The sequence below is a fragment of the Lemur catta genome, chromosome 15, assembly GCF_020740605.2.
Source record: "Lemur catta isolate mLemCat1 chromosome 15, mLemCat1.pri, whole genome shotgun sequence".
NCBI classification, from domain to species: domain Eukaryota; kingdom Metazoa; phylum Chordata; class Mammalia; order Primates; family Lemuridae; genus Lemur; species Lemur catta.
Genome location: NC_059142.1, coordinates 2,164,256 through 2,189,730, shown reverse-complemented (window position 1 = coordinate 2,189,730; position 25,475 = coordinate 2,164,256). Strand labels below are relative to the sequence as shown.

The following is a 25,475-nucleotide window of genomic DNA, read 5'->3' as shown; positions in this document are numbered from 1 at the left end:
GAAAACTAGCTGGAAAGCCCGGGAGCTCAGGTATCTAAAGAATCCTGAGGCGTGGAGGAGGAGGGTGAGTGATCTGTTTAGCCAGAGAAATCTCTAATGGAACTACTTACTGGTGGGGGAAAAGCAGTTTGCAGAATGCAAACCAGTGTGCTGAGCGCAACCTGCACGGCGATGACCACCGAAACGCCCAACCCGTAAACCCTGCTGGCGGCCAACCGAGTCGCGGCTCCAGGACTCTAGGTCCTTCCACGCCACATCCTTCAGAACCTGAAACCCCCAAGAGAGGCGCAGAGCCCGGGTGAGCCCTGGCGTCTGAGGACCGGCCCCCGGAGCGCTTTCCGTTAGTTCCCAGAGCTTTTTCAAACTTTGCCTTCCAAGTGTAGGAGTTCTGGGCCTCTGCAAGACCCCGGCGCCCGCAGTGGTGCCGAGGTGCAAGGGGTGCGCCCAAGGTCTCAGACTGGCTGGCGGCGCGGGGCGGGCTGGGGGCGGGCGGCCCGGGGCGGGGACTGGAGTGCGGGCTGCCCTGCGCCGTCCCAGCCGCGGCCGCGGAGCTTCCCTGCTGCAGCTCGCCAGGCACATGGAGGCTCCCCGCGAGCCCGCGCCCCGGCCCGGAGGCCCAGAGGCCACCCCCGAGCGCCGCGGGCCGCGCTGCCTGCCGCTGTCCGACCTCCTAGAGGAGCTGCGGGCGCTCTTGGTGCTGGCGGGCCCCGCGGTGAGTAAGACGGCCTGGGTTGGAGGCCGGTCCGGGTCGTTGGGAGCCCGGTGGCCGGTGCCTCCGCGTGTGCCTTGGTGGAGGTAGGTAGGGGACAGGGCGAGCTGGCAGGGGCAGCGGGCGGGCGCCGAGGGGCGCCGTGCCCAGAGCCGGCCGGGCGGCCCTGCTCCTCCGCGTGCGCTCCGGCTGCGCGGACCCGCCGGGCGCAGCAGGCACTGCGGGCATAGCGGGCACGCGCCCGGGCGCGCGGGCGACAAGGCAAGGCCGGTGGCTCCCGCCTCCTGCATTAGGAGCCACTCGGGACCAGGGACCTGAGCGTCTAACGGGTCGCGATCCGGTGTCTTGTCTGGGTCCAGGCTGCAGGTGCACCTGGGTGTGCCTTCGCAGGGGCTGATTCCAGCCAACGAAGCAAAAGTTACTTGAACGTCAAAGCAGTGGGGAGTTTGGTTTCTTTGAAAACTAACTGTAAAGTCCGGGAACTCAGGTATCTAAACAAGTCTGAGGCGGAGGAGGGAGGTGAATTGTCTGTTTTGGATTTAGATCTCCAAAACGATTTCTCCCGAAGCTAGAGCCAGCCTGTACCAAGCAAGCCAAAGGCGTCCTACACCACACTCCCCTCCCCGCCAATAATTATGGTTTTTAAAAGAAGAGTTTTAAAAAGGTGGTTCTTTTGAGAGTTGAGGTGTTCTCACCTGTGGGATTTTTTCTTTTTTGTTTTTATTCATTAGGTTAGGGCTCTTTCTGCTTTGTCTCTTAAAAGTAATATGGGTTTAAAAAATCACAAAAATATAATCTGATGCATGTTTTCAAGCAGTTTGGGTGGTTTTCAAGCCAAGGGGCTAGGAGAGCCACTTCCCTGGACAAAAAGCAACCTGTGCATGTTTAGAGGTGAATAAGCCTTGGCCTTGGGGCAGGCATTCTGCACCTGGCCAGGCTAAGGTGGGCAACCGTGCCCCCCTGCAATGATGGCGCTGTTGTTTGTGGGATATGGTGATACCCACTGTGCTGTGCAGGGCAGCGGGAATAATGCCAAGGACAAAGCCATGGCAGGAAAATCCTGCCAGTGTGAAGGAGTTTGTAATGCTCTCTCACGGGCTGCAAGGAACCCATGGTTTGGAATCTCAAGACCTGGGGTTCAGTTCCCGGCTTTGATCTCCCAAGGTATGTTAGGAAACAGTTGTGTGAATTGGAGCACTCTCTTAACCTCTTCTAGTCTCTGCTTATTCATCCATAAAATGAGGACACTAGTCCGTTTTGGCCCAACGCTCCCTCACAGAGTTGCTGTAAGAAGGGCTTTGTAAGGCTGTTAATGCTTTGCTGGTATGAAAACACAAAAACAAAAAACAGGGCAGCTTTCTGAGACCCAGCCCCTCCCAGTTGCCTGACCCCCTGATGTAGGGACCCCTGGTGTCCTGGGCGTGGGGTGCGCCCTTGCCCTCTTGTGTGCTCACGTGTGAACGTGCATGTGTAAGATTGTGCTTATTGCAGCTGTAATGCATATCCACTGCAGAAAACAAACTCTGAAATCTAAGCACTGAGAGGTAATTTGGGAAATTTCCTTCCAGTCCTTTGTCTGTGTGACCCTGACTACTTTGCAGAAACGTGGTGGCAGAATTCCGGCACCTGTTTAGTCACTCGTGAACTGTATGTGGAGTCCCTCTTGGTCTCTGTCCCATCTCCCATCTGCTGTGAGCTTTCTGTTTCCCCAGGGCACATGGTGGCACTCCATGTCCAATCGCGTCTTCCTCAGGCTCCACCTTCAATTTAACAGGATGCCCTGTCTAGCCTCCCTCTCTGTGAACTTCTCTCTCCCCTCTCTCTCCCTTGCAGACTCTCAAGCTGACCCTAGCCTTTGAGGGGTGATCCTCTCCCACTGGGCTTTAAATGAGGCCTTTGTGGAGAGAACAATCCCTACCTCAAAGGAGCTGATGGGGGGCTCTCCATTTTATCCTGTGGAGAGTTCAGGAAAACCAGTATTTGGTGAGGGGAATGTGGTGGTTGCAAATACCTAGCCTCATGCCTTCCAACCATGCTTTCTCCTTGTCATTAACATCTGATCACCTGGCTAACCCCGAAGATGGATTCCCACTTCTGGGGGGCATGGCTGTGCGTGGCATTGTCGGGGACGTAATAGGCTAGGCTCCAACTCAGGGAGCTTGTTTCCATCTGTGCAGGGAGAAACACCTGGGAAAGAGCTCAAGCACCTTCTGGGGCTGCAAGGAATAGACCAGGGAGGGCCAGCAGGGTGGGGAGTGGGGAGGGTGTCTGGAGAGATTGGCTTGACTCAGGACACACGAAGAAAAACATGCAGACTGACCATTTAAATTGTATCAAGGCCGGGCACGGTGGCTCACGCCTGTAATCCCAGCACTCTGGGAGGCAGAGGCGGGAGGATCACTTGAGCTCAGGAGTTTGAGACAAGCCTGAGCAAGAGCGAGACTCTGCCTCTGCTAAAAACAGAAAAAATTAGCCGGGCATTAGGGTGTGCCTATAGTCCCAGCTACTCGGGAGGCTGAGGCAGGAGGATCACTTGAGCCCAGGAGTTTGAGGTTGCTGTGAGCTAGGCTGACACCACGGCACTCTAGCCCAGGTGACAGAGCAAGACTCCGTCTCTAAATAAATAAATAGGATCCTGCAGGAAGTGGGGGAAAGACGTATCAGAGTGGTTAGTGACATCAGATTCAGCAGGAAGCTTGGTAGAGGCCAGAGATAACCTAGGCCTAAGATGAGAAGACCAAGTGGAAGACAGCTCCCCTGGGCGTGAGGAAGCGTCCATGGATGGTGGCAGCTGGACAGAGGAAGCCTGGCTGGGGTCCAGGACCTCCCCATCTTCTCCCCATCTCCTCTTCCAACCCATCCTCACTGAGGCCTTTGGTTTAGTGCCCTAAACACCTCCCTGCCGACCCGCTGCTCGGCATCTCCACCCTCGTGGGCCATGCTGTCCCAGTTGCTCCACGTGGAGCTTTTCACCTCCTGCTCAAAACCCTTTCTTTGGTCCTCTAAGCCCCCTGTGGCCTGGCCTTGCCTGATTTTGTGCCACTATTGCCTGACCTGTCCCCTGCACCCAGCTGCCTCTCAGTGCGTCCTGCCACACCCCTTCCCTCCGCCCAGAATGTTCTCCTGACAGATAAGCCGCCTTCACCTGCTTGCTCATCCTTGACCTAGTCATCATTCGGGTTTCAGCTCAACTTCGTTTCCTCCAGAAACCTTCTCTGACTCCTCTGCTGCGCTGTCATGCTCATCACACTCGTCATGAGCCATGTTGTTTATTGCATCGTGAACATCTTTCCCTCCTCTACAGCTGCTCCCCGACTTATGGGGTTACCCAAGCTGGAAATAGCGCTAAATGCCTCTAAAGGATAAGGTGGCTGAGATCGTGGATTGCGAAAGTGCTACCCCACAGCATGGCCACTGCTGGCCTGCCACCTTCATAGTGGGCAGTTGTCTTTAGTCTCATCTCTAGAGTAATTGCCATCTTCTCACCAGAAGCAGGAAACACAGATGGGCGTTCTGTAGACATGGTGGGATGTGAAAACACAAAACACAAAATCCAAAAAACACTGGCCACGCAGTCTCCCGTAGAGCATCGGGCACTTACCCCGGTGATCTCGGGGCTGACTGGGAGCTGCAGCTCGCTGCCACTGCCCAGCACTGCAGGGAGTTGAGACTGCAAATTGCTAGGCTGGGAAGAGATCCAAAATTCAAAATCAAAGTTCAATGGTTTCTGTTGAACACATACTGCTTTTGCACCATCATAAGTCGGGGATCGTCTGTACTGTGGGTTCCATGAAGTAGGAATGGAGTGATGGTGTTTGTCCAACTCACCCTGTACCCCAAGTGCTGGATGTACTTTGTACTCCAAAGATATTGCCCTCACTGACCATCTGAGCTGAGAATCAGGTGACTGGGCTGCTTGCTAAACCTCCCATCCTGTGCTTCCTCATGTACAGAAGAAGGGACTGTCTCAGATGTCCTCTCGGGTCCCTTCTGGTGGGTTAGCTCCCAGGCATCCATGTGAGCGGGCAAGAGAGGCCCTTCTGGAGGTATCTGGCCCTAGAGGGCACCTGCTAAAGCTGCCAGGCGGTGAGTCTCTGTCTTGCTGCCAAGCTTGTTTATTGCTGCCCGGCCAAAACCTGAGGAGGGTCCCTGTGGCAAGGAGAAGGGACAGAAGCACAGTCTAGCAATTTCTATCATCCTTCTGGCTCTGTCCGAGCCACAGCCAGTTCAGGCTGTTGTTCAGACAGCAACCACTGAAATACCTAGGGGAATAAACCTTTGTCTAGAATTGTGTAACTCCTTGAGTACAGCAATGTGCTCTGTGACAGCAAAATCCCAGAGGGTCTGGAGCATTCTCAAGGTGTGGTCCTCGACCACCTGCCTCTTGACTGGGTGCGCATGGGGTAGGGTGCGTTCCCCAGCCCCGTGGACCTCTTGAGATGGGCCAGGGCACAGGCATTTTGACAGCCTCCCCCATGTGACCCTTTTGTACATGAACTACGGTCTGTGGCCAAGAGTTCAAACCCAAAGGGCTTGAAACCGAGATCTGAGAAGTTAGCAAATCCAAACTCTGGGGCCATGAGACCGAGGCTCAGCATGGGCTGCCCGACTCGGGCCATCTGAGCACTGGGTTATTGCCATAACCCCGGCAAAGCTTCAGCAGCTCTCACGAAGAAACGGTTTTTGCTGGCACTGATGCAGAAGGTCAATCTCACAGGGATTAGTTTAACTCGGATTGACTTCCTGGCCTTTTGTATCAGAGACATCCAACTATTCCCACCCTCGGCCTGGGCACTCGCCCTAAGAAAATGCCCATCCCCCACCCAAGTGAAAAAGATGTTCAGGGCGGTACAATTTGTGATAGTAAAGTATGGGAAATTCTCCAAAGGCCTAACAATAGGGAAGACGGGACATGTTTTCACATTCTGTGTGGGCTGCAGGGAGACAGGGCACCGTGGCATGGAAACACGATGTCCCATGGGGAAGGAGGAAGATTTGGTGAACATGACCATTTGCGATGGTTAATGTGCACAAAGGCTTAAAGGACAGTGATCTGAAAAGATGTGGAAGTGTTGCTGAGTTTACAAACAAAAAAGGACTCCGTGGCCATCAAAGGTACATGAATGTACAATTTAAAGGCACCGAGCTCCAGTTCACACTCGGTTTCTGTGGTGCTGAGAGAGGTACTTGGATCATGGTTTGAGAACTGATGCAAGAAAGATGTGTCCCTACAACACACAAACACCGCCGCCCAGGTTAGGAACAGGCTTTTCGTGTTTTGAAGTTCTGGGCCCATCACAAGAGTTGAAAACTGTCTCTCCCCAGATGTGGATGCTGGGGAAGGAAAGAGGAGGGTCGTCGGTACCGCTGAGGCACAGGGGCCTGATTGGGCCCTGGCATAGCACTTTGGGGAGGCCATGGCGCTGGCACACGGGCCGTGCATGGGCCTGCTGGAGCTGAGCTCTCGAAGCCGTGTCGCTGGAGCCCGAGGGAGGGAGTCCTGTCTGAGCTCAGCACAGAGGAGTCCAGTTCCCTTGAAGGGCTGCGAGAGGTGGCATCAGGGCTGGACCAGAGGCAAGCATCTCACGTCACCATCCCCAGGGATCAGCTTTAAAAACGGGCGTCGTAGGGGCAGTTGTGGGTGGTGGCAGCACAGCAGCAAATCCTTAGGCACCTGTTCTCTCCTCCTAGGAGCAGGGGGTCAGAGGAACCCCCCTCTTGGATCACATAAGCCTCAGAGGGGAGAGGGGCTTCCCCTAGGGAGAGACTGGACAGCCTGGGTCTGGCGGGTGGGAGGCAGGACGTGGTTTTAAATTAACCTCAAGAAATAAGCTCATTGCCCAGTTGTGCCGCAAAAACATAGTGGAGCAATTCATAGCAGTGGCTGGAATTTTGAGGAAGAGTAGCTCAATATTACAGAAGCTGAACTTGCTCTCATATCTGAGGCTGCACAGAATTAAAGAATGAAAGGTGCTCTGCAGACCCCAAGTGTGTCACCTGGAGGTTTCAGACCCCGCCGGCCTTCCAGTGGGATGAGCGCATTCCCCCTCAGCGCCTGCTGCCTGTGGGATTCCTTGCGGGCTGCAGTGAGTGCTCACTGTCGAAGGCTGTTTTCTCCCCAGTCCTCACTAGGAATCTCACGTAGCAAGAGGGTTATCCCAGAAGGCAGCCTTTGCAAACTTCAGAGGAAATTTAACATGATCTATGGCATGAGAAATTGCAGTGAAAAAAATAAACCAAAAACACTGGGAAGTTCTCAAAAACATGATTCTGACCCTGTGGTTGCAAAAAAAAGTTTAATATTTCAAGATGCGTCCCCCCCCCCCTGAAATTATACATTTGCCTGTGAAAGGTGGTGGAGGCTCACTGGTGCTGGGTTTCTTTGTTTCCTGCTGGAGCTGAACGGGGTGGAGTTGCCCCTGGGGCCTGGGCACTGACCTCACCTCCCTTCTCCCTCGCTTCGCAGTTCCTGGCCCAGCTGATGGTGTTCCTGATCAGTTTCATAAGCTCCGTGTTCTGCGGCCACCTGGGCAAGCTGGAACTGGACGCTGTCACCCTGGCAATTGCTGTGCGTATGGGACCTTCTAATGCTAATCCACGCCTTGCTGCTCTAACAAATACCAAACATAGCGGCCTGACCCCCCCAGACGTACCCTCCTACAGTTCCGGTGGGCAGGAGTCCGCAGTGGGTTTCACCGGGCTGAGATCAAGGTGCCGGTGGGGTTGCAACCGTAATTCTCCTTTGCCATGTCACCTCGCAGATTCCTAAGTTCTGGGGCTCAGGATGGGGACATCTTTGAGGGGACATTATCCTGTCTGCCTCATCGTCTAGTTTCTAATCCATGAGGCCTGGTTCCCACTCTTGCTCTCACATCCAGGAGAAGGGAATTGTAAGAGGAGAGTTCAAGTCTGACTTATCAGGAGAAACTCAGTCCCCGTGCCTCACCCCCTCCAGTGTCTGTCTTCCTGAAAGTCCTAATCTGGAAATGGAACTGGAAGGCAAAGTCCAGATCCTAGTATCCAAACCTAACATCGGTGGGACCCCAAATCCTCTCTGTATTGTAGATGTAAACCCCAAAACCAGAGATATGCCATCAGTCTCTGCCAGGGATTTTCAACTGGCCATGCAAGACCAAAGGGTTTTGGTTTGGGTAGTTAGGTTATTTCTAGAAAAATGGATTCAGTGGCTCTCAGCAGGGTGTGTGTTCCTGCTCCCGCAGCCTCCCCTGCCCTTCTCTACTGCCCTGGTGGAGACACACTTCCACTTTCCCTGCCTGGTCCTCCAGGTGTTTGAGTTTGCTACCCTTGAACTATGCAAGACTACTCACTAGTCACCAAGTGTATACGGAACTAGTTTATTTTGCCTTCAGGAAGCACTTAGCAGCCTCAGCAGATTCTCTGGCCAAGGAATTGCAGGCTGTGGGCATTTCTCAAAGTGCTGCTTCTAGGCTGGGCCCATTTGGGCTGCTGTCCGTGGGCCCCTTGCTATAGACTCGGGTGGAGGTGCCAGGTTCCAGATGGGCAGGGCGTCAGGCATCCTGTGATGCCACTCCCAGTTGAGGGGCACTGTCCTGGGCTCCCCGAAGCTCCAGGGACCCCAGGGTTTTCTTGCTGACCCTGGTGAAGGTGAGTACACTTGAAGAGGCCCTGGCCTCGATGTCAGACTTGCCTCCGTACGCCGGTGCCCTTCAGGATAGCGACACAGGCCATACTAGGACCCGACACTGCCACTGTGCCACATTGCATTCCCTCAGGAAGGGTTCCTGATCCCCAAATTGAAGAGCAAAATGGCTAAGACTTAAGAAAAGAGAACGGCTGTGTAGTCACCTGTGGCCTAAACTTTTCTTTGCTCTTTGAACTCGCGCATGTCCTTTAAGCTGGCAACTGCTCTGAGCAGGGCTCCAGGCAGTGAAGGGAGTTGAGCAGATTGACTTGTGAATGCCGAGGGAGGAGCCTTGCAGGCTGTCATCGGCACAGGCAGAGAATGTGTCTTCCTCTCCTCCTTCGACCCTGTGTAGCCTTACCCTTGGGTTTATTTCCAGGTTATTAACATCACGGGCGTTTCAGTGGGATTTGGCTTATCTTCTGCGTGTGACACCCTCATCTCCCAGGTATATGGAAGCGGTTGCACTCTCACAGTGACCCTGGATGGCTCTCGAGTGTAGATGGAAGAGCCCCACGGGCAAGAGGGAGAGTCATGTGCACAGGCGAGGAAATCCACGCCAGCAAGCACCCACAGTGGCTACCTGTCATCAGTTCCAGTGCTCCTGGCCTGCTGGGAACTAGAGTTTATCTGCATGACTGCCTGGCACTATGCTTTGACCAAATAGGGGGCATTTCTATCACGCACTGCATGTTTGGGTTTGGCATAGTCCTGTGGTTCTCAAACTTGAGAATTGCCGGGAGGGCTTGTTAACACACTGGCTGCTGGGCCCCAGCCAATCTCATGCCAGTAAATATTCAACAACCAGGTCTTCAGGGCAGGGGTGGGAGGGAAACATCTGACTTGTGGTGTTTGCCAGTTCCAGTGGTGTAAGTGTTCCCTCTGTGGTTAATTTCAAGCTACCGCAGAGATGTCACTGAACACGGAGCCATGCACAATTTGGCTCCTGTAAGCCGGTAGGAGCTGGCTCTGGCACACCCCTGGCCCTGCCCCCAGGACCTGCTTTAGTGGGTCTGGAGCCCGTCTCAAGAAGTTGCCTTTCTAACAAGTTTCCAGGTTATGCAACCCTGACTGCACGTTAGAATCACATGGGGAGCTCTTAAAAATTATTGATATCTGAGTCCTGCCTCAGACCAATTAAATCTGGAATATCTTTAGCAGGACCCTAGCACCAGAGTTTTGAAAATGTTCCCCAGCTGATTCTAATGGGCAGCCAAGTTTGAGAATCCCTCATCTGTCTCACCATCAGTGCCCTCCTACCTGAAGACTGTGGCAAACTCTTTGCAAGGCATGACTGAGGCTTTGGGGGGACAGTGAGGGTGCCGCGTCTGTGCTGACGGCTGTGTTTTGGCGTGTGCACCCAGACATACGGGAGCCGGAACCTGAAGCACGTGGGGGTCATCCTGCAGAGGGGCGCGCTCATCCTGCTCCTCTGCTGCTTCCCCTGCTGGGCGCTCTTCCTCAACACCGAGCACATCCTGCTGCTCTTCAGGCAGGACCCCGACGTGTCCAGGTAAGACGGGACCTGTCACGGTGGGACTGGGTGTCTGTGCCAGGGGAGGAAAGACCGTCCTTCCAGGTTCAGCCTCTGGGATTACAAAGGCCGGGGGGCTGCGCACCAAGCCAGGCTTAAGCTCTCCTCAGTGGACGTCCCCCGGGTCTTAGTACTTTCCACACCTGGCATCTAAGCTCTAGATCCCTCCTCTTCTGGGTGGCTCCTAGGGTTAAGAGTTTTGAGTGCAATTAGATTTGGAAACATCCTCCCCGTGGGATGGTAGTTTGTGGTTTGGTTCATAGTTTAGTTATTCTTGAACTTGGTTGATAATAAAACCACTTGGGTGCTTTTCAAACCCACCCATCCCCTGGTCCCCACCCCCCAGGATTCTGTCTTAATTGTTCCAGGGTGAGACCTGGGCGTCAGTGGCTTTCAAAGCATCCCAGATGATTCTAATGTGCAACCCACTGGTTGAATTAAGACCTTTAACAAGTCCTTGTCCTAAACCAATGACTCTGAACCCAGAGGACGTTTGGCAATATCTGAAGACATTTCTGGTCATCGCAACTGGTAGTGAGGGGTTCCTGCTGGCAGAAGCCAGGAAGGCCTTGGAACACGCTGCCATGCCCAGGACAGCTCCCCACAACAGGGAGCTATCCGGCCATCCAGCCGAGGTTGAAGACCCTGCCCTGGACCTAAAGACTTAAAAGCACCAAGGAAGGTTATCTGGGGTATAAGATGACAAGCTCTAGGTGTAAATTTTTACATTTGCTCCAGCAGTTTAAGCCCATTAATTTAGAAAACGCTGAGAATGCAAAAGGCAGTGTTAGCTGTTTTATTCTGCCTCCTTCTGCCTCCTTGAAACAGAGGCCTGTATCACCATTCTTTCTTTTCCTTTTGCAGGCTCACCCAGACCTATGTCACGATCTTCATTCCAGCTCTTCCTGTAAGTGCTCAGGGTTAAGAGCTTCCCTTCTTGGGGTGTGTTGGTGAAAAAGCAGCTGCGGCATCCGGGAGCCCAGCGTGCTGGTTCAGCGTTAGCTGAGTCTCCCCTGCGGCGCTGGCTCCTCAAGGCGGCGTGGTTCTCACCATGCCCACGAAGGACACAACAAATGTTTGTCTCACAGAAACCCAGGGTCGAGGTGACTCAAGAGGGCCACTGTCCTGAACTCTATAAGCTGGAGGGACCTCCAGGATCATCCCTGGAGAAGACTGCAGACTTTTTGTTTTGTATAGGGGCAAAGTCTTCCCCACCCTCGAGCCCCTGAGGGCATCACGTGGAGCCTTTAGCCTCCTTTTGTCGCTGAGTGTGATCACACAGAACCACAAGTGTGTGTTAATGTTTGACACAGCAGCGAGGTCAAGGAACCACGAAAGCTAAGTGTTACTCAGTGGGAGAGTGCGGCTGAACCAGCCTGCTCGGGCTCCATAACGTCGCACCACGGACCGGGCGGCTTAGACAACAGAAACTTATTTCTCACAGTCTGGGAGCTGAAAGGCCAAGGTCAAGGTGCGGCAGGGCTGGTCTCCTCTGCAGCCTCTTTCCTTGGCTGGTGGATGGTCTCCCTTTTGCCGCCTCTCCACACGCTGTCCCCCAGCACGTGCCACACCCCTGGTGTCTCTGTCTTCTTATAAGGACATCAGTCCGCTCGGATCAGGGCCCACCCTGACGACCTCATTTTAACTTAATCACCTCTTTAAAGGCCAGTGACTCCAAATACAGTCACAGTAGGGGTCAGAACTTCAACATATGAATTTAGGGGACACAATTCAACCCGTAATAGTAGCCATTTGCCCTCATAATTGGCGCTGTGCTCTTTAATGCATCCTGAAACATTTTCAATGTGATATTCTTTAGTTATTCCACCAAATGGGACTATAGCCCAGGCTACAAGGAGGTGCCCACCTGCAGTTTGTCCAGGGACCTCCTTTCCGTGCCACGCACCCATGCATGAAACACCCGGCCATAGCTCCCTGCCCCCATCCTGAGGTGACAGCTTCTGTGGTCCCGCGTGGGAGCAGAGGGCAGCCAAGCCTTGGTTACGGCTCCAGCCAGCCGTGGCTCCCAGCCGCGGGCCTGTGACCTCACTGTTGTGTGGCAAGGCTGAACGTTAACATCGCTCTCTCTTGTTCTCTCGTAGGCAACCTTTCTGTATACGTTACAAGTTAAATATTTGCTCAACCAGGTAATGCTGACTGTCCTTTTCTCAGGGAGGCTAATGGGAGTTTGTACCTTTCTGGGATGGGGGGCCCTGAAGACCCCCTGGCACCAGGGAGACCTGGCAGGATGGAGGAAGACATTTTGGGATGTTGTGCACATAGGACTTTGATATTGAAAGGTTTGTTAAGTGATATCAACATTATTCTTGGCTCTGGAAAATTCATATCCAATTTCCACTTGGAAATGTCATCATTGGCAGGAGAGGGTCAGAGCTGCAGTGTGCTTTGGCTCTGCGTTTGAACCCAGCTCCCCGGGAGGAAGGGTGAGTGTCTGTCCGCTCCCCAGGCAGAACGGAGGGATGGAGTGGCCCGTCTGGCTCCAGGGAGCCCACCTCTGCTGGGTTCTGTCTGAAAGGCCCCATTTTCCTCAGTGGGCACACAAACGCTCCAATTGTAATGATACCTAACGTCAGCTAGAGCTCTTCACATGTGATTGGCAGTAACGGCCAAAAGCCCCACCGTGGTCACCCAGACGTGGTGGGTGTGGATTTATGAAGCCAACATATGTGGGACTGTCAGCTTCCTTCCAGGTAAATTCAGGCAAATGGGGTACCAGGAAATGGATCGAGCCACACAGCCAGGCTTTCTAGACATATGTACCAGGAAGGGATGAGGAAGGGGAGAAAGAAGGAAGTTTCCCATCTATTCAGTGTTCTTTTTTTTTTTTTTTTTTTAAGACAGTCTTGCTCTGTTACCTTGTCTAGAGTGCAGTGGTGTCATCAGAGCTCACAGCAACCTCAAACTCCTAGGCTCAAGTGATCCTTCTGCCTCAGCCTCCCAAGTAGCTGGGACTACAGGCGTGTGCCATGACGCCCAGCTAATTTTTCTATTTTTAGTAGAAACAGGGTCTTGCTCTTGCTCAGGCTGGTCTCGAACTCCAGAGCTCAAGTGATGTTCCTGCCTCAGCCTCCCAGAGTGCTAGGATTATAGGCATAAGCCACCATACCCGGCCTCTTCAGTGTTATTAAAATTAAAATAACACCCTATTAATAAAACAATAATGTTTTGAATCTTTATTAGTGTTAGAATTGTGTACTTGAAATAGTTGCAGACTAGAGAAGGAAATCAGCATAGCTGATCTGTCTCTGGGCTGTCTGCTTTCAATCTAGAGCCTTGTTTGAAGCAGGGTAGTGGCCTTAGCACACTGCAGGGCCTTCTCCCTGACTCAGTCTCCCCACAGCTGTGGTGGCCCTAACTCAGGCTCTGACTTAATCTAGTGAGGATGGTGGATGTGGAACCCTTTTCTCCAACACCCTGAGGCACAACACTGCAAGCCACGAGCGGAGACGGCTCGGGAGGTTTGACCTGGGTTCCAGAGGACACCTGGGCTCCCAGCCAGAGGGGCAGAGGAGCCTGCTCATAGGGGTGGGGCATGTGGGGTCTGGTTAGGCCACTGCTATGGTGGAGGTCGCAGTGGATGGAACCCCCGAGAGGTGGGCTGGCCCGGGTCAGTACGTGTAGGGCTTTGCATTCTCTGCTGGGGATTTTAGTTTTGGAAACACACTAATTGGCAGGGGGAGAGATGAGAGCTATGGACATGGTCCAGACCAGTGATGGGGAAGGAAGAATGCGCAGAATGAAATGCAGGGAGCTGTGGGACCGGGGGAGGGATGTTCGACCTTTAACAGAAAGGTTCTGCCTTGGGGCCCTTCCCTAGAAGACAGCCTGGCCATCAGCTGCGTGTGGAACCAGAGAAGCAGCTGGGATTTGGGGGAGGGCGCGGGGTGGGAGAGAGCCGCTGCGACCCGGGGACGGGGACGCTCAGACTTCCGGGTGGGAGGGCGGAGGCCTTGGAGCGGGAGGCGGCTCCATGGCCTCTCTGACCTCGCTGTGAGGGCGGCTGTCTCCTCTCGTGTCCTCAGTTTCCTCTCTGTGCCTGTCACGCTACGTTCACCTCTCTAACATCCGGTCATTCTGTCCAGCTGCCTTTGAGGGACGCGTGCACGTTGCGGGCGTGACCCCTCCGCGTGCCCCGCTCCTCCGCCTCCCGTGTCCCGTGGCCAGGAGCGGCCTCGGCCTCCTCTGCCGAGTCACCTGTCGCGCCCTTCACGCCGTCTTCCCTTCCCCCCTGCGTGGGGCCGGTCACCTGCTCCTGCAGTCCCCCCGCTCTGTGCCACGGCCCGAATTCATTTCTTTTCGTTCGTCCTCTGTCATTTCAGAGGATCTTCCTGAAACGTAAATCTGATCACGAACTCCCCCGCTGAAAACTAACCCGGGTCTCCCGATACACAAACGGCCATGACGCTCGTCCTGGCCCCACTAGCCCGAGGCCACCGGAGACAAACCTGCAGCCGGGGTGGGTTTGCAGCTGGGTTTATGGACCCACGGCACTGAGAGAGGCCAGGGTGGGGGCGTCTCGGCGGGCAGGGGAGGAAGAGTTGCTCTAAGAGTGTGAGGAAGGGTGGGCTCTGGTGCGACGGAACGAGGTCGTGGTTGGCAGGCGCGGAGCAGCGCGGGAGCAAAGGGGTCAGTGCCGGGCCTGGACCGCGCCGGGGACGCAGGTGCCCTTCCGTCGGCGACCGCGCGGCCGCCGTGGCCGTGGGGGCTGGACAGACGCGAGGCCGCGCCCAGAAACGCAGGGGAGGCTGCGCCTGGGTTGGAAATGAAGGCTGCTCTTTTGTGTTAAAGTGACACCCAGCCTCCAGCCAAGAGTGAGATGTTTTCTTTTTACTGATACGATTTCAAACAGCAAAATTTCTTATGGTCCATGATTTTAGGGAACAAAATTTCCCAGTGGGAAAGAAAGCAGCAGTCATTCCAAAAGGGGGTGCGGTGGCACTTGACAGGGGCAGTGTGACCATGGGAGACTCAGTGGTTCCTCGTACCTTTGCAGCTGACTTTATCTGTGTCTGTTATTCTACCCTGATGCGTGGCAGGATAGAGTTTTACTTCCTTGGTCTGATATAATTTCACTCTCATGCCCTAAGTCTTAATTTGAGGTACCAAGTAGTCTGGACGTTTCTTCTGCCCCTGTACATATGAGAGTCCATTCCATCCTCCAGAAAGAAACTCTAGCTTCCCAAGATTTTCATAGGTCGGTTTTCTGAATTTCAACTTTGGTCGAGAAAGTGTTGTCCTTTTCTCCCATCGTCCGGTGTCAAAAATGGCTTGTTGGACCCTTTTAATCTGCCAGTCCTTGCACTGTTGGATACGAGCCATTCCTCTGCGTCCCTCTCTGCTGTCTTCTCATTTCCTGCCCGTGTCTCGCGGTGGCCAGAACTCTGCACTTCACTCCTCAGAGAGAAGAGGAGGGGATGGGGCGCGGGGCTTCCCCAGTCGAGCCCTCCTTCCAGGCCTGTGACACCGAATGTGTGTTTGGGCAGCAGAAAGGCAGTCCTGGGCTGCCGATGTCAAGGACGGCGTGCCGTGTCCTTGTTCCAGGGAATCGTGCTGCCCCAGATTTTAGCCGGAGCTGCGGCCAACCTCGTCAACGCCCTCGCCAACTATGTGTTTCTCCATCAGCTGCACCTTGGGGTGATGTAAGTCCGATGTACTCTTGGGACGGGGAAGGCACGACTTGCATGTGGCTTTTCCGGCGGGGAGAAGACTGAGTGGGCCCTTCAGCTGGTCCTCGCACCACTCTGGAAAGCACTGTCAGGGATGGAGGGCGACGCTGCTCCCGGGGGAAGAAGACCTCAGGGCCTGCTGAGGATGGCGCTGCAAGGGATGGACCCGTGGCTCCCCTCCCTGCAGAGCGAGACAGGGGAGGATGGAGGACAGGGAGCGCCCCTCACTGGGACTGTTCTTTCCAGAGGTTCTGCACTGGCAAATATGATCTCCCAGTTCACCCTGGCTCTATTGCTCTTCCTCTACATCCTTGGGAAAAAACTGCATCAAGCTACGTGGGGAGGTAAAGCCTGCCTTGTGTCTTCTAACTTGGACGTGGGTTTTGTCTCGGGTTGAGCTGTGGCCCAATGGCCAAATCTACAGGAAACCTGTATGTGTCCCACCTGCAGGGTGGTCCCTTGAGTGCCTGCAGGACTGGGCCTCCTTCCTTCACCTGGCTGTCCCCAGCATGCTCATGCTGTGCATCGAGTGGTGGGCCTATGAGGTCGGGAGCTTCCTGAGCGGTCTGTATGAGCACAAGTGACGACGACTGGTGGGAACGTAGGGCTCTAACCAAAAGCAAGGTGTCAGCTGTCTTTCTTCACCAGGTATCCTTGGCATGGTGGAGCTGGGAGCTCAGTCCATCGTGTATGAACTGGCCATCATTGTGTACATGGTGAGCACTGGGGGCCAGGGGTGTGGAGATGCCGGCTATTTCCCTTGCTGGGTATCCAAAAGAGCCCTGCACAACGAGCACCAGCATTCATCCCTTAAGTGATCATTTGTGAAATGATGGAGGAAAGTACAATCTCATCCTTGAGACTGGGAGGGGCTTCTGGTGCAGTTGGGTCTTCCCTGTGAACTGAAGGGGGGACGCTGGGCAGAAACTCCAAATGACCTGCTGGTTCTGTCTCCTAACAGCTCAAATCTGAAAGGTTTGATTTTCTTTCTGTACTTTTAGAATATTCTTCAGTTGTCACAACACAAATGCCTTGGGGGACAGGTGGGTGGCATCAAGGAGAGATGAGACTGGGTGCATAGCAGTAAATACCAAGCTGCCTGCCTGCGTCATCATGCCTGGCTCCTGCTGGCTCTGCAGCCTCTGAAAACACAGTGTGGCCCCTGCTAGGCAGGTCCCCAGAAGAACTGACGGCAGAGTCTCAAAGATACCTCTCTGCCTGTGTTCACAGCAGCATTACTCACAACAGCCAGAAGGTGGAAGCAGCCCAATGTCCATGGATGGATGGATGGCTAACCCAAATGGGGTACATGCACACCATGGAATATTATTCAGCCTTGAAAAGGAAAGAAATTTTGATATGTGATAGAAGATCCCCAGTCGTTAGAGGCTTTCCTTTGATTTTGTTTTACTGAAAACGTCAACTGGAAATCCTGAAGGACTCTCTTCTCTAGCAAATGATACTTTAGAAATATAAAATTAAAGACAGAAAGGCGAGTTTGTAATGTAGGAAGGGACTAAAGCCAGTAGATGTGCTTGGCATTTTTTTGTGGTATTAAAGCTTAGATTCTCCCACCTCCCCTGATATTAGTTATGTTTTAAAAGCACATAGAGTGTACATTTCCTCTTTTCCTTAAGAATCATTCTCTTAAGGACCTATGATTTTTTTGTTTTTGGGTTTCTTCTTTTATCCTTGGCAGAATTTTTTAACCTGAATTTTGCACTTCAACAGTTTTTACATTTTATATTTCAGTAAGTTCAGTAACTACATCTAAATCAAATGCTTAACAGTACATGGTATTCCACTGTGTGTAGTATAATTTTTAAAACAATCTCTCGTTGAATATTTAGTTTATTTCCAATGTTCCAATAATATTAACAACACTTCAGTGAACATCCCAGGATAAATATCTCTGGGCACCTGTTTGATTATGTCTTTGAGATAAATTCCTAAAAGTGAAACTTATGCCTTTTGCCTATGTTTCCACATGCTTTTTTAATAGGCTCATAAGAATTTACATTTATATTTCTACTTAACCCAAAGAAGGATGTATGCCTTTCCCTCAGATCCACCAATTGTTTATATTTTGCCCCATTTGCTCTGTCTTACTGTCTGTCTGTCTTGCTGCACGGTCCATATTCAGATACTGTTGATTGTTCTGGTCATGACCTTTGTAACTACAAGCATTAAGATGTCACATTTCTTTAGTGTCCTTTAATCTGGAACAGATCCTCAGTCTTTCTTGAAGAATATGGGCCACTATATAGAGAATTTCCCTCAACGTGTTGTAGCAGGTGTTTGCTCATAAACAGGTTCAGACTGTGCCCTGTGGGCAGGAAACTGCAGAAGCGACGCCGTGTCCTCCTCGGTGCCTCGCCTCGGCAGGCACGTTGTGCCCAGTTGTCCCGTTACTGGGGACACTAACTTCGTTGGTTAACGTGGTGTCTGCCAGGTTTCTCCCTGTCAAGGCACTGTCTTTCCTTTTGGAATGAAGAGACTATTTGTTGGGAGATCTCTGTGTTAGTCCTACTTGTGACTTTCTAGGCGGGGACTGACTCTTCTATTTCTTTTGCATTCCTCAGTCTGTATGTCAGACTTTCTTTAAGCTGGTCCTTATCCATCCTGATTATAAGGCAATGTTCATGTTTAAATGAGTGATGAATCTTTTTTCCTTACGAATACTAATTTCTTTCTTTCTTTCTCTCTCTCTCTCTCTCTTTCTTTTCTTCTTTCCTTCTTTCTTTTCTTTCTTTCTTTTTTTTTACTTTTTTTTAAGACAGATTCTCACTCTGTTGCCCAGATTAGAGTGCCATGGCGTCAGCCTAGCTCACAGCAACATCAAACTCCTGGGCTCAAGCAATCCTCCTGCCTCAGCCTCCCAAGTAGCTGGGACTACAGGCATGCACCATCATGCCCAGCTAATTTTTTCTATTTTTAGTTGTCTGGCTCATTTCTTTTTTATTTTTAGGAGAGACGGGATCTTGCTCTTGCTCAGGCTAGTCTCGAACTCCTGACCTTGAGCCATCCTCCTGCCTTGGCCTCCCAGGGTGCTAGGATTACAGGCTTGAGCCACCATGCCTGGCCACAAATACTAATTTCACAAATGGTAAATTTAAAGATAACAGGGCAAATCTTTATTGAGCAATTCCTATACGTGAGGCACTATTCTAAGCAGTTAGCTTGTATGCATTCATTCAATCCCCACAATAACCCTATGAGGTAGGTTCTATTACTAGACCCCTTTTAGGGATGAAACAATGGAAGTCTAGAGAGGGTAAGTAACTTGCTCAGGGTCACACAGCTGATACGTAGCTGTGACAGGATTTGAACTTAGGCAGCCTTGCTTCAGAATCCTGATGCCTAACCACAAAGCAGTGCTGCTTCCCTATAATTCCTTTAGTACCACTCTCTTCTAAACCGGATCTCTTGGTGGTCTTTCAGAGCAGATACTAGCTTGGGGTCCTAGTCAGCCCACCCGAGCACCCCAGAGGAGGCATGCGGTTGTGCCAGGTCCTCCTGCAGCAGAGGTCGGGAGCTTGCAAAAGAGCCCGGTCTGCACCCAGCATCTCAACCTGGGTTCGGGTCTCGCAGTAGCCTGGGAGCTCCTAGCCAGACAAAGGGGATGTTGCAAATTAGGCTTTATAGAACTTTTAGGACCAAGTTTTACCATCAGGTGTGAGACAAGAGGCTGCCTCTCTCCGTGGTGTTCTCACTTTGCAGTGTCGTTGTTGCAGGTTTCCTTTTCATTTTAGATCCCCTCGGGCTTCAGCGTGGCTGCCAGCGTCCGGGTGGGGAATGCGCTGGGTGCAGGAAACATCCATCAGGCGAAGACGTCCACCGCGGTGGCTCTGCTGATCACAGGTGCTCAGACCCTCTGCCCGGCCGGCCTGCGGAACAGTAGGTCCCTGACTTCCCACGGACCTCCCTGCTCACTGTTGTTTCTTCTGCTGTTTTGTCTCCAGCGCTGTTTGCTGTCATCTTCTGTGTCCTGCTCTTGGGCTGTAAGGATCTTGTGGGGTACATTTTCACTACCGACCGGTGCGTGCTGGGATTTTCTTGCAATGTGAAATCTGTGGCAAAGAAATGGTTAATCCAAGATCAAGGTGCTAGCATAAAAAAAATTTTCAATTAAAAAAATAAAGAAACAGTTAAGTTGGGTAGACACTATCATGGGGGCACCCCCTGAACTTGTTGCATCTTCCAGGGGTGTCTGAGTCATTTACAAGGTCAGAAACCCCACTGGTGCTATCTGAGAAGAACTGCAGGAACTGACGTATGATCTAAAATGCCAATTTCATGGGCACTGGTGGTGATATTATGCTTCTGGTGGTCAGAATACTCCTGTGTTTTAAAGAAGGAAACCCCCTTTTGGTAGAATTGATTACATTTTCAGTTAATTATTTCGTTCTCAGTGCTAAGGATCATCTTGGCATCTCAATAACTGTCGAACTGCTTGGTTTGTAGCACGTTGTATAATATATTTGCCAAACCGAATTGAAGTTAAATGAGCTGTCTCACAATGAGCTATCTCTTCAATCCAACGAGCAGGATTCTAAAGCAAACAGAACAAAATCCAAATGAGCTGTCTCAAAGATCGCATTATCAGTGATTACTGAAGAGCCAAATCCCCCTGTGCTCTGTGGGTTCCCTGCCCATGGACTTGTCCCCTTCATCAGTGAGGCTGGCTACTACCTTCTGACCACACAGAAATACTGTGGGGACACATCTCACTTGGGATGACCTTATCGGCAATTACAAAATGCACACAGACTGTTCCCCCCGGCTCAGAAAGATGGTAGAGCAGACAGACGCACTTTCGTGGTTTATCCTTCACGTATTTGTCTTTTGACACCCAGTGGTAGGTTGTCATTGTCCAGCCGCAGCCATTTGTTTGGCTGTGGGAAAATAAGATGTTTATAGATCCCTCATTTCCGAATGAGTGGGGACAACAACCATGAATAGTTGTCGTTTCCCTCAAAGAGGATCAGAATTAGCTTCATCAGAAGACCGGGAGAGACTGATGGTTCCAGCACAAACCTGGTGGAAGTTAGAGTCTGAGTCTGTCCACTCCCGAAACCGCACGGAGCGCGAACCGTGTCCTTGGGGACAGCGGCAACCGGAGACTCTAAAATCAGCCACTGTGAGGCCGCAGGCTCGACCCCGCCTGGCGGAGCTGGAGACCTAGATGAAACACCTAACCCAGTTACGGGGGAAATTACTATAAAACACAATCATTTTAAAAAAATCTTAAGAGACTAGTTTGTACAACTTTTTGCAAGGAAATTTAAAAACCTAGAAGAAACAGATAATTTTCAAGGAAAATAATTTATCAAAATTTACCCTAGAAAAGATAGAAGGCCTAAATAAACTGATTTCCTTATTTAAAAAATAATAGAAAATTATTTTAAAATGCCAAAAAGCACCAATCCTAGAGGGTTCCAAAGGACAATTTTATAAAATCTTTAAAATGTACATAATTTAAATGATGTCTAAAACTGTTCCAGAGCCCAGAAAAAGGAAAACTTCCACATTGTTTATGAAGGAAATAAAACATTGGTACCAAAACTGATAAAGTTTGCACATAAAAAAGAGAAATCACAGACCACTGTCACTTATTAATATTGATTTAAAAAATCCAAAATAAAATATTAGTAGACAGAATCCAGCAGCACGTTTGAAAGAATATATTTCGGTGGAATATAAAAGTGAACATAATACATTAGGTGGAAAAACCAAGGTACAGGGCATCACAGAGGATGCTGTGTATGAAATGACAGCATGCAGAGGGGCAAAGTGAAAAGATACAGTCACATTTGCATAAACACTGGACAAATACAGGAAGTACTATGAATTGTTACCTGGAGGGGCCAGGGATGCCAGTGGGGTAGGCAAGTCCCTCTGGCATTGCAGTAAGACTTTTCTCATTATCCTGTTCATATTGTTTCATTTCTTTTGACCATTTGCATATGTCACCTATTCAAAAATATATAAAATTTGATTAAGGAACTGTATTTATGTCCTTTGGGGTGGAGGAAGGAAGTGATTGTCTTGTTCAGTGCTGGACTTCTTATTTATTGATATTAATTCATTCAACAAATATTTATTGCCAGACAGCATTCTAGGTTTATATGTGACAAAACTCCCTCCAAGGTATTGTGAATTTCTTGCCTCCCCGGATCAGGGGCAGCTTTTTTCTCATCTCCCTCGTGCATAGGCATTGGAAACCAAGTCTCTAGTTTTTGAGGTTAAGGCCCATTTCTAGGAACCGAGGATAAATCTGCAGAACGTATCCATGGCCTTTTATAGCTTGGCAAGCGTGGCTCTGTAGAGGGAACCTTAACTCTCATTCTGTAGTGCTTCACGCAGACATGCCTAGAGGCACATTCACGCTTGGCCTGTGGAATCGTATTTAAAAAAAAAAGACAGCAGTATAATCCAAATGTTTTTTGGGGGCGGGTACCAAATCATTTAATTTGCCTACATTGACCAAATGGACCATATGGTGGTCCCTCCTTATCCACAGTTTCACTTTCCCCAGTTTTAGTTACCCAAGGGCAACTGTGGTAGGAAAATATTAAATGAAAAATTCTAGAAATAAACAATTCATAAGTTTTAAATTGCACGCCGTTCTGAGTAGCGGGATGAAATCTTGCCTTGTCCTCCCCTGTCCCACCCAGGACGTGAATCTTCCCTTTGTTCAGGGTCTCCACACTGCACTACCCACCAGTTGGTCATCAGTAGCCCTCTCGGTTATCAGAGCAATGTCATGGTGTCACAGTGCTTGTGTTCTAGGAATCCTTATTTTACTTAATAATGGCCCGAAACACAAGAGTAATGATGTTGGCATATTGTTATGATTGTTAGTTATTTATAAATTAAACTTTATCATAAGAATGTACATATAGGAAAAAAACACAGTGTATAGGGTTCAGTACCACCTACTCAGTTTCAGGCATCCACTGGGGGGAGGTCTTGGGACATACGCCCTGAGGATAGAGGGGGGCTACTGTACATGTTTTGTAAGAGTTGTGAGATGCAACACGTGGTTACTTTCCTCTACAGGGCGAGCAACAGTAGAATCGTCCCTGGATGGGCTGTTGGCTGCAGTGCACACACGGGCCAGCTATATGGGGAAGGCTGCAAAGGTCTCTTTTTTCCACGTGGTTGTCTTCTAATCACCATGTGCTTTATTTTCGTGACAGGGACATCATTGATCTGGTGGCTCAGGTGGTTCCAATTTATGCCGTGTCCCACCTGTTCGAAGCTCTTGCAGTGAGTATTATGCAGTATTGCCCTAAGCGCTTCTATGAGCTGTGTATTTCTTCCAATGATGGCAAATTTCAGCTGAGAAGAGGGGCTATGGTGGGTAGTAATACTGAACATTGTTATACTTAGTTTAGAAGGGCACTGTCACATGGCCATGGGTTTTTAAGTCAGAGTCCTACAGAATGGTGACTGCTCGGGAGAGGGGTGACTTCCAGAAGCCATGTGGACACTGATGGGATGTCATCTGCCTACAGTGCACGTGCGGTGGCATTCTGAGGGGAAGTGGTAATCAGAAGATTGGAGCCATCGTGAATGCCATCGGCTACTATGTGGTTGGTCTCCCCATTGGGATTGCACTGATGTTTGCGACCAAGCTGGGAGTGATAGGTAAGCCTCAAGCCGGCAGTCAGAGCTAGTCACTCACCGTGAGAGCACACTGGCCTTTCACAGAGACTTTACTGGAAACCCTGGAGCTTCCCCACGTTCGTCCTGTGCCTTGTCGGAGAGCACGGGGAGGGTTCGGGAGGTGGCCTCCGCCCCGGCCACTGACACACTTGAGCACAGCCGGATGCCCTTTCTGCTCACCTCCCTGGCCTGACTCATCTGCTTCTCCCTTCTTCAAAGGAGGTGACAGCAGGGACCACTGATGTTCTTCAGTGACAGCCCTTGTATGATGAGACCCTGAGAGTGAGTCTGCAGGGCTGAGGCCACCGTACGCTGGCCATTCTGGAATGTCCGGGGTGAGGCAGGGTCACCACTGTGGCAGCTGTACATATCCTAGAGCAACACACCCCCCCCCGTGTCGCCCAAGCAACGGGGCAGGACCCACGGAGGGCAGCCCTAGGCGAGTGTCCTCATCACCCCGAGCACAGCCCATAGCCTGCACCTCCTGCCTGGCACAGCCTTCTTAGCTGTGTCTCGTGGGTCTCTCCACAGGGGCATGGGCGGTGGGCTTCATCACCTTACTGCACTGGGAACAGCTTAATCCACAGGATGTGAAATTACCAGAGCTCATCTTCTTTTTAAAAGCAGGGAAATAAGTGACTGCCCATCTTTGATTTCTAAAATAATAATCTGGAATACAGTGAAAGTTAATAAATGATTATATTAAAAACTGGACATTATCTTTGGGGTGAAGGAGTGACCAACTTAAGCATGGTTTGTTTTAATCCATCAGGACTTGGCAGGCTCACAGGTGGTGAGAAAACTGAGACCCAGAGGGCACTTACAGTTCAGTATGTTCCATTATGTTGCACATTTTTCTCAATTTCAATAATATTTTAATTAAAAATACAGGAGTTGTTCAAAGAATTGAATTGCCAGTGCAAAGTTCATTGGGCTTGCATTATGGTGCAGAAAATTATTTAGCAGAGTTTCTGGGATTTTTTGTATTTTGGAGTTGCCAGTGGCATAGCTAATGGAAATATTAGAGGAATCTACCTTATTTTTATTTTTTTAAGTAATGTATTTTATTTAACATATCTAAATTATCATTGCAACATGCAATCAGTATAAAATATTAAGGAGATATTTTACATTCCCTTTTTAAATATAATCTCTTATTACTTTAAATTGACAAACAATAATTACATATATTTATGAGGTACAATGTAGTGTTTTGACATAGGTATACAATGTGGAATGATTAGATCAAGCTAATTAACATATCTATCACCTTGCTTATTTTTTGTGGTGAGGCATTTGAAATTTACTTAGCTAATTTGAAATACGTTATATTTAAATATATTAATACAGTATATTGACAGCAGTCATGCTGCCACGCAATAGATCTCAAAACTTATTCTTCCTGTTTGTCTGAAACTTTGTACCCGAACAAATCCCCATTTCCCTGCCCTCAGCCTCTGGTAACCATCATTCTACTCTTCACTCCTGTGAGTTCAAGGTTTGTAGAAGAGGAATCCACTTTACAATATAAATCCAGGCTGGGTGCAGTGGCTCATGCCTGTAATGTTAGCACTTTGGGAGGCTGAGGTGGGAGGATCAGCTGAGGCCAGGAGTTTGAGATCAGCCTGGGCAATAGCAAGACTCACTCTCTATAAAAAATAAGAAAAATTAGCTGGGCGTGGTGGTGTGCACCTGTAGCCCAGCTACTCAGGAGGCTGAGGCAGGAAGATCATGTGAGCCCAGGAGTATGAGGTTGCAGTGAGTATGATGATGCCACTGCACTCTACCAAAAAAAAAACAAAAGAAAAAATATATATAAATATATGAATCCATCTATATCCCAAGGGCTGTCCTTGGCTCATTCATGTAACAAAAGCATACTTACCATGTGCAAAGTAGAAGAAGTTGAGAATCACTTAAAAGAAATGTTGGGGGCCCTGAGGAGATGAGGGCTCTGTGAGAAGCCTGCAGTCAATCCTTCCACCCATGTCTTAGAAGAAAGTGTGGTGTGTATCGGTTTTCAATATGGTGTCTCCTCTGACAGGGTGTGCAGCACACCTACACGTGTCCAGGAGAGCATCAGAATTCTGCGAGTTCTCAGGAGCAACCTCAGCAAATTATAATGGTCATCAGAATTCCTGGGAGGCTTTTCAAATATGTAAATTCCCGGGCCTCACCCAGAGGATTCTAATAATCATCCTGTTTTGGGTT

General features: G+C 50.5%; 1 protein-coding gene across 2 annotated transcripts in view; it reads left to right on the top strand.

The window, feature by feature from the left end:
• The first annotated feature begins 504 nt into the window (after positions 1-504).
• Positions 505-25,475, top strand: part of LOC123650580 (multidrug and toxin extrusion protein 1-like) — a 30,161-nt gene continuing 5,190 nt past the window's right edge. The window contains exons 1-14 of one of the 2 annotated variants that reach the window (XM_045569468.1): positions 505-712; positions 7,176-7,277; positions 8,752-8,820; positions 9,737-9,885; positions 10,771-10,813; positions 12,009-12,053; positions 15,469-15,566; positions 15,840-15,937; positions 16,044-16,157; positions 16,242-16,309; positions 19,346-19,454; positions 19,556-19,631; positions 22,796-22,865; positions 23,114-23,246. In XM_045569468.1, coding sequence (XP_045425424.1) covers positions 578-712; positions 7,176-7,277; positions 8,752-8,820; positions 9,737-9,885; positions 10,771-10,813; positions 12,009-12,053; positions 15,469-15,566; positions 15,840-15,937; positions 16,044-16,157; positions 16,242-16,309; positions 19,346-19,454; positions 19,556-19,631; positions 22,796-22,865; positions 23,114-23,246 — 1,309 coding nt within the window. In that variant the 5' untranslated portion in view covers positions 505-577. The remainder of the gene's footprint in view (positions 713-7,175; positions 7,278-8,751; positions 8,821-9,736; positions 9,886-10,770; positions 10,814-12,008; positions 12,054-15,468; positions 15,567-15,839; positions 15,938-16,043; positions 16,158-16,241; positions 16,310-19,345; positions 19,455-19,555; positions 19,632-22,795; positions 22,866-23,113; positions 23,247-25,475) is intronic. The other variant, XM_045569469.1, reaches the window with a different exon arrangement.